The sequence below is a fragment of the Lactuca serriola genome, chromosome 8 (genome assembly GCF_051521515.1).
Source record: "Lactuca serriola cultivar US96UC23 chromosome 8, Lser_US96UC23_V15, whole genome shotgun sequence".
NCBI classification, from domain to species: Eukaryota; Viridiplantae; Streptophyta; class Magnoliopsida; order Asterales; family Asteraceae; genus Lactuca; species Lactuca serriola.
Window position 1 is genome coordinate 66,672,361 of NC_136415.1, and position 18,352 is coordinate 66,690,712.

General features: G+C 30.7%; 1 protein-coding gene across 1 annotated transcript; it reads right to left on the minus strand.

Annotated features, from left to right (window-relative positions):
* Window positions 1–2,246: 2,246 nt before the first annotated feature.
* Window positions 2,247–5,220, minus strand: LOC145068856 (plasmodesmata-located protein 6-like). Its single transcript, XM_079015831.1, has 5 exons — window positions 4,507–5,220; window positions 4,193–4,411; window positions 3,389–3,511; window positions 3,028–3,133; window positions 2,247–2,466 (listed from the first exon to the last, which is right to left on the minus strand). Exons 1-5 carry the CDS (start codon window positions 5,201–5,203, stop codon window positions 2,454–2,456), a joined length of 1,158 nt encoding a protein of 385 aa, XP_078871957.1. The 5' UTR covers window positions 5,204–5,220; the 3' UTR covers window positions 2,247–2,453.
* Window positions 5,221–18,352: the final 13,132 nt, after the last annotated feature.

Genomic DNA, 18,352 nt, shown 5'->3' on the forward strand with positions numbered 1-18,352 from the left:
AAAGGAGTACATCGTACAAAATCAAACACATACATAGGACCGGACAAAAGAGCTACTTCTGACACTCTGATTATCCATTTGACAAAATAAACTAACTCCTATGAATTATTACATCAAACTAGAAGACAAGAATGAATAGACAGATAGACTGATTTGGACATATTCTTCATTCAGAACATATTCTCTTCAAACATACTCTTAACTCCGAACACAAACTTCACTTCTGACCATCGAATGACTCCAGACCATATTCTGCTCCGGAACTAAGACTGACTTCAGAACATGAAATGATAGAGATTTCTAGAGGTTGACTTTCAGGTTCCAACATTACACTCATTGGGCGGGGCCCATTATGTGTTTAGTTACGTATGGTATGTGGTATTTTGGGGAACTCACTAAGCTTTGTGCTTACGATTTTCAATTTTGTTTGAGGTACCTCCAGTTTGAAAGGAAAGGGTCCGACTTGATCGCAACGCATCCACCCATATATTCCGCATTATGATGATTTTAGGATTTTACTATGGCAACTGTGTTCCTAAACAATACTTTTGAATATTTAGAAAAGGATGTGGAATGTTGAATTAAAATATAATTAATATTTTGGTGGAATTAAAAATGAAATTTTTACCTCATAACTTAGAGATGTTGCAACATCCACTCATGTTTCCGCATTTTTATGATTTTGAGATTGTACTTTGATAACTATTTTCACTTTGACATACTTCTGGATGGTTTGATATGAATACTTGATGGTTTTTGGTTGACTTGAAAATGGAATTTTTACTTATGAGATTTGGAATGTTACAGAAAATGAAAATCTACCGGATGCTATAGTAACGTTATCGTTATTTTATTCTTCTAAATAAAAATGAAAATTTCGAATTTGGATCTTGATCTGGAACTTCTTCTTATAGTTGACTTGTGTAAAATGGTCGTTATTTTTCTAGTAATATCATAAGTACAATATGATGATATTGGAGAATAATTAAGAGTATGTTGATCGATTACTAAAATACATGATTGCAGTAAAACCTATATGAGAATGAAACCAAAAGATTCAAATTGCAAACTGTAGATTTTTTAAAGAAGAGAAATGATAAAGTTATCCGACACTTATGAAGTAATTGATGTTATGACTTCCTCGACTAGAACCTAACCAACTTTCACTTGGAATTTAAGCCTCTCAACATTTCAATGCTAAAACATGTCATTATCTTTTTCATTTTGTATTTGTTTTAGTTGGTTATCTTGTTTAATAAAATTAACATTAAAAAAAATGTTGTAACCCTCAAGATGGAAAATTTTTCATTAGCAGAGCAAGCCAAGAGGTCATCAATAGGACCAAATGTTAGTGTTAAATGGACAAATCACACTCATGTTAGGGATAGTCTCAAGGGATGTGCTCTATGGGAATGTTAGAAGTAGAATGACTTACAACAAAAAATAATTATCTTACTAACTAATGCTAAACAACATCGATAGCTTACATCGGGTTGAGTCAGTTCTACCAACCTAGCTAACGCGTTAACTTCATGGAAAAGTACACAAAACATTCTAGAAGCCTCCAAAAAGATTTTATAAACTTCAGCTTTGAATTGGATGAGATACCATATAATGATGTCATCAAATTTAAATTCGAATTACCTCGTGACAGTATGTGAGAGGTCGAATGTCGTCATCAAGTTTGATTTTCAGGGATTCTATATTTTCTGTGGTAGTATAAATAAGACATCTCAAGTCCCATTTATTCCACACCTAAAAACATAGCCTTCTACCTCTCTCTCTCTCTCTCTCTCTCTCTCTCTCTAATTTCCAACTTCTCTTGGTTTCTAGTAATCAGCTTTACATTTATCGCTTTTCCATAGATATTTGAGGAAATGATCATCTGCATCAAATCCTAGGTTTTATGGTTAAGCTTAAATCCTTAGCTGAGATGTAATAACCTTTAATGACATAAGTTTCTTCCATGTAATTTTTAGTGGTCAAGATCAGCATATATCATCATTTGGTTCAAATTTAGTGTTCCATCTTTTAATTCTTTCGGCAACGGAACAATATGTTTTTATCATTTTCTTATAATTAGATCTGATCGCAAATGATTAAACTAATTTCTAGACGAAATTTAGTATTCAATAAAAAAATTAGAGTTTTACTATTGGAGAAAAAAAGGATTTATAATTCTCAATATTATTTGATGGTTTGATTTTGTTAGAATAATAACGATTTGATACTAGCCACTTAGTACATTGTACAGAAAATATTGATCACATACAAATTCAAGAATAAATTCTGATCACATACAAATTTAAGAATAAATTCATTGCCATTCCACAACCTTATCACAAAAATAATATTGCTATATATATTCATTTGGTAAATCCTAGATAGCTAGTGAGCATCTCCTTGTGAACCTTACCACGTCAATTGTTGAAACTGTCCAAGATAATACATCTCTACCATCTGTAACTGCTTGATTCATAGTTTAAAAAGCTTATTAGAAAATATAAATATTGGAAAAAGAAATTCTACAAAGAGGAACAACCTAGCTATGTATCTTATCAAAAGTTTCAAAGTTAAAATAAAATGTTTGAAACAAATTTGGTTCAATTACTAATTCGAGCCTCAGGCTAGCTCTCTTTTTATAATAAAATCATTTTGTTGTTAAAAAATGCCTATAACAAATATAATACAATCTCTTACGTAAAATGTAAACATATATTGAGCTTAAAGACCAAAGTCGGTATCTTTATATTTGTCCATAATTTATTTGAATCAAATCTGATCTAGTCCATAGATTATACATTTATAGTAGAACTAAAAATTAAGACAAATGGAAGTGTTGATATATATATATATATATATATATATATATATATATATATATATATATATATATATATATATATATATATATATATATATATATATATATATATATATATATATATATATATTTGTCCATAATTAAAAACCAACGCATGAAAAGTACTAAATAGGGAGTTTTGTGTTTATAATATCGATCTCTACCTTAACCAGGGGATTCCATAAGCTTCGTTTCGGGCCCCAAAGAATGCTTCATTAAAAGGAGGGGGGATTGGGCATGTACACCCTCCAACAACGTTACAATAGTGACCTGGGATCATCAAAATGTTTATTATTTCTAAACTTTTAGAAACTAGCTACGGAATTACATGATGAATGCTTACTGTACATGAGGACCATGAAATATAAAAACAGAAGAAATATATAAAAATAATATGGGAGAAGACAAGTTCTATTAGTTATCATAATTTGTATGTTGGATAGGGGATAAAGATCTTTAATTTGTGGTATCCACTTAATAATTAAAACTCATGTTAACTAAAAAAACTTGAAGGGGTGATTGAACCTCGCGGTGGTGATGGCGGTGGTGTCAATTGCGGTGGCATTGGTGGTGGAGGTGGTGGCGTTATTATAGGTGATGTCGAAGTTTGGGGAGGTGACTTTATTATGGGCCTCCCATCACATCGGTCTGTAAAGATAAAAAGAAAAAAAAATTAAGAGAAAAGAAAAAGTATGAAGCAATAGGACTAGATTTTATAAATATAACGTACTTTGTATTTTGAGCAGATATTTTTTTATGATAATTTTTAAAATCTTTTACAATTATATTAATTACTAACAAGAAATTAAAAAGGTCTACTAAAACATTGTCGAGGCAGCCCGTCTTTGACGATTAGAGGTTGATAACATATTAAAACTTCATAGTCCTTTGAAAGTTAAGAAAAGATCGACTATGTGAAAGTTATATATATATATATATATATATATATATATATATATATATATATATATATATATATATATATATATGTGACAAATATCAAAAAACTTTTTTAAAAACATCTCTTACGAATATTGCTCTTAAAAAATTTTACATTATTATATTTTACGAAGTTATACTAATTAATGTTTGCTACTGTTTGTAGTTAATTTTACGATTTTTCTATTAAAAACTTTGATCAAAGACACACGTTTTGCTTGAAATACAGCAAAAAGCAACAAATTAACATATATGAGGTATTTTAGACAAAGATTTTAGATGGTTTGAAATTAATTAATATAGTTAATTTAAAATATACTATACATATTTATATAGTAATTTATATCAGTGGCAAGCAAAGCATGGTCTTATTAAAATGAACGAATTTACCTTTTCTGTATTTCTTGTACAACACGGTAACGGTAATACCTAAAGCAGCCGTCGAGGTAATCCCACCAACCGTTGCTCCTATGGTAATTGTCCACCTTCGCACTTGTTTCAGATTTGTTTTGCTTTTCTTTTTCTTTTTCTTCTTTGAACGATCACGATCATCATCATCTTCATAATCGTTATAATCATACGTATCATTATTTGCATCATTATTATTATCTGCATTCATTCAAACTTTCCATAATAAAGTTACTTTACATATTCCAATAATTAAAAGTAATAACTAAAGCCATACAATAGAAACAAACGTTTACCTTGATCAGCATACCGGATAAAACATTTTCCCAAGTACATATTGCCCCAAGCCGAGGTCTCGCACTCTGATCTTAATCGCGCACGAGCCTCCAAAAGACAATCTTCACATTCACTCACAGTCAAATCTTGAACGCATTGTGCTACACCTTGCACGTTCTCAAAAGCACCCTTACGAAAGTATTGTCCATTCCCAGCAGTTAAATATGCCAATGCATCATCTATACGATTCAAAGCTTGCATATTATAAACAACCGAAGGGCCACAGCTCTTTGACATCTCCATCTTGTCCTCAACCCCAAAAAATGATGTATTATTGTACTTCACAAAACATCCTTCCAGCTGTATTTGTCCACCTGTTGACATAGGACAAGATGTCTTGAGTTGACTAAGAGAGTTTGCGACACAATTTCTGCAGGTGGTGGAGCTAACGTCACCTCGACATTGGTAGAGACCATAAACAACGTCGCTTTGTGAGTATCCCGGAGGACAGATTTGGAATTTGTTGAAATTGGAGATAGAGGATGACTCAGACAAAGAAGTAAATAGTGAATTGATATGCGACTCATAGGATGTTGCCATGGTGAAGTAGAGTTGAGAGCATTCGACATAGATGATTGAATTTGCGGCTGAAATAGATAACACAGAGAAAAGAAGATAATATATGGAGAACCAAAGAAAAAGAGTTTGCTCCAACATTTTTGAGGTACGTAATTTAAAACCTATAGTGAGTTAATTGATGCATGTGAGTCTTATATATATATATATATATATATATATATATATATATATATATATATATATATATATATATATATATATATATATATATATATATATATTAGTCAACCCTCGGATATTATGGATGTGTAATGTATAAATTTATAACTAATACAAATACCTACTGAAGCATCAAATATAGGGTCGTGATAAAATACTTCAAGTAGGATAGAGATAATTATGTAGTTGTCTTGAATTATATAATAAACTTGCCACCACTAATTGCATGTAGTTTTATTGATTATGTAGTTTTTCCTTGTTCACACGATATTGTTTATACGATATTATGGGTTAAGGTTTCATCTCGCAGATGGTATTAGTAGTTATTGTTTTATGCCGGAAGTAATCTTGGAAGCACATTTACAAACCTCAGCAGTTAGCATACATATCATAATTAATTACTTTATTTAAAAAAAAAAAAAAAAAAAAAAAAACAGCTAACAAAAACCCACAATGGAGTGAATGTTTTTTTTTTCAGCAATACAAAAATGACCTATAGACACACTATAAAGATGTGACATATATGTATAGTGATATTTTATTTTTTCATTGAAAGTGTGACGGAAGATGCCATCATCATATGAGTCTTATGGTCACTTTAAAATGTAGTGTCTGTAAGATATTAAAACATATGGCCGTATTATAAAAATATGACAATTGGATAAAGAATTTTGTTTCTAAAATCAATCATTTTATTCAATATTATGATATATTTATTTAGTAATTGTAGTAACTATATATCATCAAACGGCGACATACATGTTGTTTTAATGTGAGTTTTGCTAGTAAATGGTCACCCAATTCAAAGTTTATTAAGACTATTGAATATCTTTTACAGACATGCAATTACGATGAATATAACCATATTCACTAAATGGTCACATGTAATTAATTTCATAACTTGCGATTTAGTAATAATTAACCACAAAAACAATCTTTTATTGTGACTATTGTCTATCATATAGAGACATAAAATTAAGTGAACATGATCATAAGTATTATAAAGACATATATTTTATTAAAATTATGGATTTAATATTAGCTTACGATTATATTTTTATTGCATATCATGATCCACTACTACAAAATGACATATAAAATACTGTTAAAATGAAACACAGAATACAGTTTTGCAACTGTATTCTATAAGGGGGGTTTCCTATTCGAACATGTAATACAATACGGTTGTAAAACCGTATTCTATAATCATCATATAGTACGGTAATACAATACGGTTGCAAAACCGTACTCTACAATCATCCTAAAGTACGATTTGTTTAGATAATACGGTACGGTTGCAAAACTAGTACTCTATAATCATTATAAAATACGGTTTTAGGGTTTTTTTAAAAGTAGCCTTATTTTTTAACGAAACACGTAGAATACTGCTTTTTCAATGTAACCGTACTCCTTATAAAATATTGTAAAGTACAGTTTCTTATTGCTTAAGGGCATTCTAAATAAATATATTTCATAAATTAAATACAATAATCACACTTTTCTATAAAAAAAACATGCTCATAAATAATTTATACACACGAACATTTCATGAACAATCAGAATTTATATAAAAGTCAAATCAAAAGCATGATTAGTCATTGATTTCTAAAATTAATAATATCCAATTCAAACATAATTTGCAATAAACCCAATTTGTCCATCCTAATCAATGAAAAATTAAATATATAAAAAGACAAAAAGATCCATATGATAGATGTCAAACTCCATAATTGCAACAACATACCTACACCTACGATATAAGACAAGAAAAGAAACTAAAAGTTGCAACTAATGGAAAAAAAGGGAACATATAATTGTCATGAGAAGAAAAAACTGAGTTAATTGCAGGAAATAACAACATAATTTCATTTATTTGTTTATTAAGACATCCTACTACCATTTCTTCCTATTGTTATACATTGAGACATATATCCCATAATAGCAAGATCCTCTGAATTCAAAGTATTTTTTACAATATATATTTTTCGTAGTTTAATGTCCTAATAAGATAAAGATTTGAAAGTATGATGCTATAGTAGGTTCATTTTTAAAAGTACAATGTCTTGATGAGTTTTTTTAGGTACAATGGTGTATAAAATGAAATGTAAGTACATTGTTATAATAATCAAGTACATTAAAGTAAAATGATATAATAACCAATTAGGTTAGAATAACTAACTTTACAAATGGGGACTTGACTAAAATACTTACTCTCAAACCTTGAACTCCAAATAACTATGATTTCATTTAACACCTATTCTGGAAACGATTTTGTATCGTTTCAGTTGTTCTATATATAAATTAAAAAATAAATTATAATTTAATAAAGAATGTTTAACATATTAGACAAATTGCACAAAGATTTAAGATACTTACTTTGTTTGGGAATTCATTTTGTCGAGTTAATATGAACTCAAACATCCATCTCATGACGTAAAAACAGCACTCCCAACCTGATGGTTGTTGGTTGCACTACAAATATGAACAATAAAGGATTAGATAACTTTCACTTCAAAGCTAGGGCTTTGATCTGATGATGGAATAGGTTTCGTGTTCTAGGTATCATTTTTTATTAAAAAAATTAACAAGAAGCAGGTTCATGGTACCCATGAAGTACTTTTACCTCGACAAGTGTCTAATTCATTGGATGTGTTGTGTCGATATCTTTCTCAAGCCTTACAACAGCCCCAAAATGAATATTAGAAAAAAAAATTAAAAAATCCATAGAAAGAAATAACAGTCGGAAATATAAAAAAGTTTTCTTACTCTTTGACATATTTCACGACTATGTAGTTCTCAACGGGTTTCTCATCTGGATTTTTTTGGGAATCCAAGATATACCTGGTGCCTTGGTTAGGGCAGATTACTAGCAGCATCTAATGCAATCTAGTAATGTTAATACATTTTAGTATACACAATAAAGAAATAAAGCCAATAAAAACGAAAGTAGTAAGATTCAATACCCTTGCCAATAAGGTGCGACAAAAAATTGTTTTTCTTTATGGAAGCGCATTGCATCAACAATGTAACTTACAACACCCTCACCATTTGACTCGCATATCGTTGCCTGAATCTCACTTAGGGAAATGAAAGCACATTTGTTCACTTTATTCCCAACATGTGTTTCAAGCATTGAATTTAACATGCTACAAACCAGAAAATGTACATCATAAATGTAAATACTATAAATGAAAATAATTTAAACATTATTGTTTGCACTTACATTTGAAACCAAGTTATGACACTAATATTAATCTATTGTTTATTCAACATATGTAAAATCTTCTCGGGGTAAACGTACGTTTCAATTTTCTGAGCTCCAAGGATCCCGGGTTCGGCTTCAACATAAATCGCATCATCAGGAGCTTCATGATTCATCAAACTTATATACATTCTTTTCATGACCAGGGGCATTTTTTTCTCGTTCGACATGCTTATTAGAAGTACTAGTTGTGAAACCTGTATATTATACAGGTTAATTAAAACATAATGTTAAATATGAGTGATTAAATGAGAAGTTTATTTGAATTTGAAATATGAAATAAGTGAAAATTATGAAAAAAAAACATGCAAAAAATAAATTATCTAAAATTATGTGTTTAATTGTTAGACCCGTGTACTAAACGAGTTGTTATAATAAAATGTTAAATACAAATGTTTAAAGTGTACACTTATTTGAAATTAAAATTGAAACTTCAAATTTGAAACTTGAAATTAATAGCTATTATAATAGGTTTAATTTATGGAAACTAAATTAATGAGATAGTGAAAATGAATAATGAAGTAATTGACAAGTGGAAAATAAAGATATTTCAAAATTATGACAAAATGACATGTGGCCAATTAAATGAGAGAATGACAAGTGGCAATAACATTTTCATTTATTAGGGTAGATGTGGTATCAAGCTTTCCTTTGTTGGCTTGGTCTTCTTCATAACACCCTTCGGGATTACTGGCACACTCTTGGTTATGTGAGGTTGCTTTGTTTTTGTATGACCATTAAAAAATTGTTTGATTATCACATATTGGTACAATTTAACATATACATACAATAACTAATAAGGTTGGAGAAATTACCAGGTCGACACTTACCGGTAGAAAGGAACATCTTTTATCTTGTTCAACATTTGGCTTGAACTGTGAGGACTCTTAACAAGTTAGATGTGTGCACAAATATTTATTACTCTCATACTAAACAAAGTTAATGATAATTCGATATACCGGAATGATCTTAATTGCATTCCTTGGCCACTGAACTATACCATGAAGCGCCTCATACAACTTACTTGCTTTTTCGGTCGAGACAGGGAGAGGGATACAGTCATATTGGTCATAGATCTTGTCTATGGATACCCTTAAATGATTTGCATTTAAAGGAACTGAATGTATTTGCCCATTTCCATATGGAAAGACCATCCCTTTTGCACATTTTTAATTCATCGCGTCGTATGGTATCACTAACTCGCAACCAGTAGGAGTCTGCAAACACATAATGTATATGTTAATATATGATCAAATATCATCTATATAAGTAAAAAACACATGATTACCTTTATCCCATCTAACTTATCTGATACAGTCGAGACGACACCAATTTTTTTCAACATCGGGCTTGTAATGTGTATGCCTTCATTCTTTGATAGAATCTATTGCATATATGTTTTCATCTCTTCCATCTGAGCATTCATTTGTTCTATCTTGGCTTCCATTTTGGCCTCCATCATAGCCTCAACCTCGATCTTCATCTGCTCCTTAATATCTTCCAAGTTATATTTATCATGCCTCTTCCTTTTTTTTCTTATCAACCCTAGGCATGGATTGTCTCAAGCCAACATTGTGCCCAACAGCCCTCGTACGACTTGGGTGGTCGGGACCTAACACCTTTGTAAGCACATCGGCTCCAGGTCCAGGAAACCAATCTCCGTGAGATAATTGGGTATCTTTTTCGATCTGTTAGTCCAAATAAAATTTCAAGGGTAATTAATTCCTAAATAGTTTTAAAATAAATGACAACATTACAAAAAGAATAGTTAACTTACCAATTCAGACGCCAAGGAGTAGAGATCAGTAGGTAACGAGTATATCCTTGTGGGATCACGTTTTAACCTAGCAAGGATAAAATTTCATGCACGTTCACTTCTTATATTATGGAACTCTATTGACTCACCAGACTCCATCTCTATTTCCCATTGAGGTTTCAAACCACGATACCTACGTGGGCCTATCCGAGGCGGATACTTGTTCAACATTGCAGTCTCTGTAGCTTTACTGCTTATTTCCATGAAAGAAGTAAGTAGCAGAATTTGAAACATTGCAATATACTATTATCATATAAAGAGGGGTAAAGTGAGCCAAACCTGGAAGCTCGGTGATGTTTTGAGTTGAACAAAAGCGTTCCATGTAGGCTTGTCTAGGTATGGATAATCAGGTACCAGATTTCTACCCTTCTTTAGGTAGTTGGTAACAAGCCTACTCTAGTAAGCCTTCCATGACTGACTGCAAATTTTTAGTACCTGTTTTTTGTGCCATTCATCTTCTATATTCCAATGTTTCTAGTTTTTTACAATAAAATACAATAAATATTAGTAATATATATATATATATATATATATATATATATATATATGTATGAATTAAATGAAAGTACAATTAACAGGCTCACACGAAAACCTTAATGTTTAACCACAATTCATCGATTTCAGCCTTAGGAACTTCATCCCAACACAGTATGAGGATAGAAATCATCGGCCTTACCATGACTACAAAATAATTGCTATAGTGAGATTGGGTCGCTCTGATATTTTGGCCTAGCTCATCAAATTCAATTTCCAAATCCATTTTTTTCGGGTTTCCTCGTATCTGTGTCACACTTTTTTTTTTCTTTGTGGTTGATCCATTGTATGCCTACAAAACCAAGTAACATAATTTCAGATATACATATTAAGGAAGTTATTGTTAATATGTATTATGGTGAGGAAGAAGATGGTTAAGAAGTTGAAATAGGTGTTTGATGATGATTGTTGGCTTCTTCAAATTAAGAAGTCAACGTGCTAACTTCAGTTTCATCTCCCCAAAACAAGATATTGGTTGGTAAAGTTTGTGAATCCCCATTTTCTATTGATTCTTCTTGTGTTTGACAAATTTCAAGAAAATGCTTGATTGAAATTTCAATCTGATCGGAAATAGGGTTTCTGCAAATCAGACAAGTCGAATGTGAATGAAACCACATATCAATGCTTTCAACATGAAATGCATGGATACATTTTAGTAGAATTCGAGTTTTTTCTCCTTCGAAGATCTGATAACCAAACAACACATTCTAATCCATCTTTGAAGTCTTTCGGGTCGAACCAGAATACCAATTATTAGTTATATTTCCTATAACCAAATAATAAATCCCTAACTTGAAAGTGAGGAGTTATAGTTTTTTATATGTACAGAAACCAAGAAAGAAAAGAACTTGAAAAAGTTTGATACTATCACACTAATTTGTTCCTTTATCTTAGGTTTCGTTCACGAAATGGGAGAAAATGATGATTAGAAGAATTACCTATGAAATGTTCTCAGAATACGTTTGAACTGCTCTCTGCTTTCGTCAAAGTGGTTTACTCTTCGATGCTCGCACAAAATTATCTTTGATATCTATGGTCTCCCCATCAAATGCATTCTCAAGGCTTAAACCCTAAAATTGAATATAGTGGGGAAAAAATGCGCCTAAAAATGTCCTACCATGATCTAATGGATCATGGGGTACTGGTTTAAAGTATCTGATAAAGTTGAATCCAAATCCTTTTATTAAGTCCTTAATGCAGAAAGCCAACTCATCAAACTTCAAATCTAGACAAAAAAAAGGACGTCTTAATGGATAAAGTCTTTGACTTTATCCATTTTCATGCATACAAAAGGGTATAAATTCAAACCCTAGGTCCAAAAGTCATCCAAGACTCCAAAACTCATGCATGGCTTAATAAGAGTGACCAAGCTCTCATTTTTTTTACTCCATAAGCTCAATACTACAGAAAACTAAATGTCAAGGGCCTGAAGTAGCTCATACTCTACTAGAACAAGACTATGGGACCAAAAATGTACACAAACCCTAGAACTAGCAAGATCTTAGAAAATAAATCATAAATTTTCAAGCTTTATACCTTCTGGGAATGCTTAACGGTTTGATACTTCTGGATCTACATTGCCTTGAACTTCCAAGCTGATATACCACCTTCTTCCTCTTTCATAAGCACAAGAACACACACTTTCAAGTTCAAAATCACACACCATAGAATTAGGGTTTGAAAGGAACTTTTCTGGGAGATGGAGGCTGATGGGAGGAAGGTCTCAAAGGCGTAAAATCCTTTATATAGGGCTCAAACCCTAAAATTTTGGGTTGTACACTGTGGCAGTACGCGCTGTGTATCTAAGGTATGCCCTGCATACTGCGATAAGTCCATGCGTCCTTTTTAATGAGTTACACCTTGCATAAGGACCAAAATGTCAACATTTTATACTTTGAGCCATAAATGAAAATACTTGGAAAACGAGTGTTACATTGCCACATAATCAATGTATCTTTCATATAACTCTATCATTTCCTCTTCAAATTTTAATGTATGATATTTATTACAAAACATAATTTATGATATTCATTAAAGGTTACAGATGTTATAATTTTTCATTGAAGAGTATAGTGACCATTGAACTCAAAGATGACATTTCACACTGATTAATTTTACGATTTTTGCCACATTCAATTTTTATATTAATCTATATATTGTAGATTGTTCTAGATTGTTCACTATTTAGATAAAACTGAATTGTCCAATTAGACAATTTGGATTAAAATATTTGGTTCAGATATTTTGATTGTTGGATGAATTTTTTTTATCAAAAGTAAATTAATTTTGGATTTCGGATTTGTTTTCGTTTATAAAATAAAAACTAGTCCAAAAAAGCGAATAAAAATTATTATTTATTTATTTGCATTATATTTTTATTATCCATCTTTTAATTATTTACTAATTTACTAAATTTTACTTTTAAATTGACTAGAAAGTATTCCTCAAAAAAATAAAAAATAAATAAATAAAAATAAAAATAAAAAAAACTTAATGTGTGTCTTTTAGTTGTTTTTTATCTATAAAATATTAAATTATAATATTTTTTCTTATTATTCGTTCAAAACTTTTAATTCACAACTAAACACTTTATTTGTGTTTACAATTGACTGATATTTAAGTTATATAGATTTTAATTGTACGCCTCTTGAAAACCGAATTGTAAAACCTATCTAAACGAATTGTGATTTGGTTGGTTTAGAACGGATTTGAGTTAGTTTGGACTCTACATATCCATGTTTTGAAAACTAAAGTTAGTTTGGATTCACTCCAATGGATCATATTAAACCGATTAATCCAAAAGAACAATATTTCTTTTTGGATTTGTTCCAAAAATATTTCAACTTGCAAAAATGATTCTTATTTGAAGGTTTCATTATAGATTTAATCATTAAAATTTAGAATAATGAATTAGAAAGGTAAGATATTTTTGACGTGTACACATTTGGTCTATGAGGTTTTTTTTCCAGATTTGACCATTTAAATGGTTTTTTTTCTGCACTCGGTCATTATAACCAGTTACTCGAGAATAAGCCAAAAATTGACTTAATAGATAATATATTTTTCAGTTTATACACATTTAGCCATTAATGTTTTTGTACAGATTAATCCCTATGACCGATTTTTTAAGATTTTACTCATGTCATCCTATGTGGAACAATCATTAATGAGATGTTCTCATACATGGCTTGCATTCACTTATATCAGTAACCTAACTCATGAATCGATCAAATAATATTGGTGCCCTAGTTTTCTCCAAGCAGAAGATGTTTTCGGCTTTGGTTTCATCTATCTCCATTGAAGATAATAGGATTCTTTGTGATTGCTTCCTCCCAACTCAAATTTGCACTTCCAAGACAAAAGTATTAAGGAATACGCTAAAAGTATTTGCACTTCAAAGGCAAAAGAACACCTTGACAAAAAGGTTTCATCTATTTTCCTTAATAGACAATGAGATTCTTTGTGATTGTTTCCTCCATCTCGAATTTGAACTTCCAAGATAAAGAATATCATTATATGCTATGGAGATAGATGAAATCGAATCCGAAAACATCTTATGCTTGGAGAAAACTAGGGCACCAATATTATTTGATCGATTCGTGAATTAGGATATTGATATAAGTGAAGGAAGAGCCATATATGAGAACACTTCATTAATGATTGTTCCACGTAGAATGATGTCAGGAAGATCTAAGAAAACATACATAAGAACAGTAGCAAAGCCAAGATCAAAGTAAAGGGGTATCATAATATTTTTTACGGGTAGACCAATTTTTGTCCGGGGTACTTGGGTTTCCCCGGTTCAGTTTCGGTTTTAACCCAAACCTTAGTTGAATGCTTAGCTAACCTAAAGTCTTGTTATATAAACACGAAGTTGAAGTATATTTTGATACTAGAATCAATGTGAGATTCAAAATAGATATCAAATGAAGCATGAGGATAACAAAATTTTATTATAGACGAAAATTGCTAAGTTTACATGTGTTTGGCGATGTAGGATAAAATAGCTGGAAAAATAAAACAAAGGTAAAAACAAAGGGTATGTAAGGATCAAGAATCACTCCTAAGACCTTTGCTTCAATAAGTGAGCACCATAACTAACAAACCAATTGTTTGTTTGTGTTTATAAGTGAAGAGATGTGTATATATACACTACATAAAACAAATTTTTCCATAAAAAATTACAATACTGAAAAAAAAAATTGAGGGGCATCCCGGGCTACCTTGGTATCCCCTTGGATCCGCCCATGCATAAGAACTAAATGTGTACAAACTGAAAAATATATTAACTTATTAAGTCATTTTCTGGCTTAACATGAAAGAAACGATTATAAGAACTCAATGTGCAAAAAAAAAAAAAACAAATTAAATGGTTATATATATATATATATATATATATATATATATATATATATACATATATAAAGAGAGAGAGAGAGAGAGCGAGAGAGAAAGAAAGAGAGAAAGAAAGAGAGAGAGAGAGAGAGAGAGAGAGAGAGAGAGAGCGAGAGAGAGAGAGAGAGAGTTAGGTTCAAATGTTTCTAGCAAGTGTGCATGAATGCACCAATAGGAATTTAGGAAAAAATAAATCATTAAATAAATCATTTAAGGGTATTATTGTAATCTTTGCATAGTTAATTATGGAAGATAATTAATATTCCTGATATCATGCAAGAAGCAAAGATAAATTTAGAACATTAGCCCTAAATAGAACTCACCATCGTTTCTGATCCAACGCTTCTGCTTCTTCTTATATAATCGATCATCAAGAATCAAACCCTAAATCACGAAAGTCCTCCAAGTCCTCAATCTCTCGCTTTTATAAGTTATCTCGTCTCTCATTTGCCTACTTCTTTTGCTCCGCTTCTTCACAACCTAACCCTAAATCACGAAAGTCATCGGACACCACGATCACCATAGACGCAATAACCCCTAAAATCACCATCTGATTCTGAAGATTCTAAGTTCAAACAATTTTGAGGGTTGGTTGCTAATGAGAATCATGCATCTCCATCAATTCCAAGATTGGCTACTAAGATTGGTCGCTAATCAGAATGAAGGAGATGATGAAGTAGAAGATGATGAATAGGTTTTACAAGCGGAATTCCTCTTCAGCATCGTCTGTTGATTTTAAATCAGGTGAAAAACTCGATTTCAAGTTCTCTAGCCTTCAATCTCTTTAGGTATATCTCTTTCGTTTTTCATACATACAACTATATATGTTCCTATTTATCACTTTAGATGGATTGTCTAAGCTCCAAGAATTACGAACCTCTACAAAGCTAATGGATTTCCAATTTTCGATGTCGACGTCGTCGCCCGTGTAAGACCCCTCACACACACTACCTCTGGCTCTGTTATTATATTTCTTCATTTGACTTCCATATTATGCTAACATTTAAGTAAAACACTAGTTTTGAAGATACTTTATGATTGCTTCTGTTGTGAAGAGATCTTTATTGAACAACAATTGCTTCCGAAGTAAACATATCTCCATTGAACAATAACACTTGAATGTATGAATTACTTGGCCAAGCTTGAACTGTTTTCCCTTGAGCAGTGGGTGATCACAGATAAACACGTAAGTACTGATGTGTTTCGTAGCATCACTAATTACTATAAAGACTCGTGATTTGTTTCTTAACACTCTGTTCTATCTTAGATAGGCTCTTAACACAACTTATAGGTGTAAACAAATGTGGTTTTTTACACCTGGTGGGATAGATACTATCTATTTGGACCTTTTTACCCTTGGAGGGTCTTTTTCCTACTTATTGTTCCCTTACGAAGATGGTTTATATATTATAATTGTTTTTTTTTCTTAGTTACCTTTGTGTTAACATGATCTTTTCATGCATTTATATTTCAAATATTTTGTTCGTTGGGTATATTCTTGATAATACAAATTCTTTAAGAATATTCAAAACCATTCTGCAAGAATAATTTATTTTGTAAGAATATTATTGTTGTATTCTGATAGAATTATAGTTAATTATTTATATGTTTAATGTGCAGTTGTTACAAATGTATCACTGCAAAATAATTGGCAATGAATCGGTGATAGAAATGGCTTGAAGAATGGTTTGAAGACCTGATGGAAAAGGCTTGAAGAATGAATTATAGAATAATCACGCTCACTGTTTAAGAATGTTGTTATTTTTTAAGAATTATACTTGTTATTCTTTCAAAATGTTGTTATTATTCAATGAATCACATTCATACAATGTAATTATTTGGTATATTATTAGTTCAATAATCGATTTTGTGTATTCTTTCAGAATATATTTACTACTTTATGGTTGTCATTATGTCATTCTGACAGAATAAAATCGAAAAATATATTTACTAGTTTATGGTTAGCATTCTATCATTCTGACAGAATAAAATCAGACTTTTAAATTTGAATTAATTTAAAATATTCAGATTTTTAAAAATCAAGGAATTAATTATCCCTAAAAATCCGATTTTTTTTAAATATAGGTTAATTGACTAAAATGCCCTTATGCTGAAATTTGTGTGATTATATGGTACATGTTATCATATTCTAAAATCATAGACCCTTAAATCATGACCTTTGATTATATTCTATCTAGTGGTCCAGATCTGTATATTCTAACACACAATAACTTAGTGATTAAATATATAAAGATTTAAAAAGTAAAATTTAGTTGTCTTCTTAAGTGATGCAACATGACTTTCTCTCCCTTTATTGTATATTTGGAATTATTATTATTAATTTTTAATTGTTAACTATTATTATTATTTTTTACATTAAAATTTAAATTAAAATACCTAACACTTACCCGTACCCCATAGGCCCTCTTATCTTCTTTGTGTCGTTCCTCTCCCGCAACCTCCGTTATAAAAATATTACAAACAAACAATAAATTATTGTAATTATTAGGGTAAAGAAAAATAGATTACTTAATACAAATTTAGTACTTTAATTATTATTTTTAAAGTCTTTCTAAAGATATACTAATGATTTAAAATAAAATTTGAGACAGTTGACTTCAAAGGTTTGAAAGTTGGGAATAATTTTGTTTAGTTTTTGATAATTTCAATATTGGTTATTGGTCTGTTTTGTACTTTTGGTCTACAATTAAGTATGAATAATTTGAATAAGCAAATATCAATATGTATAATACTTGTCACTATCATACACACACTAACTCACTAAAATCAATATTTCTTCTCAATATATAGTATTATAGTTTTTATCGGCTACTATCAATTTTAGATTTAATTGGCATCTACGGCGATCCCCTGTCATCTTACAAACACTGGTATGAATGTCCTATTACACCTTGCAACTGTGTTCATGAGCCAGGCCCCAACTGACCGCATTGGAACATCAACAAACATCGACTATAGGGAAATGCAAACTTTCATGTCCTCCATCTTCTAGAAATTGATTTGCATACAGCATAGTGAAGTTAATTATAGGATTAATCAA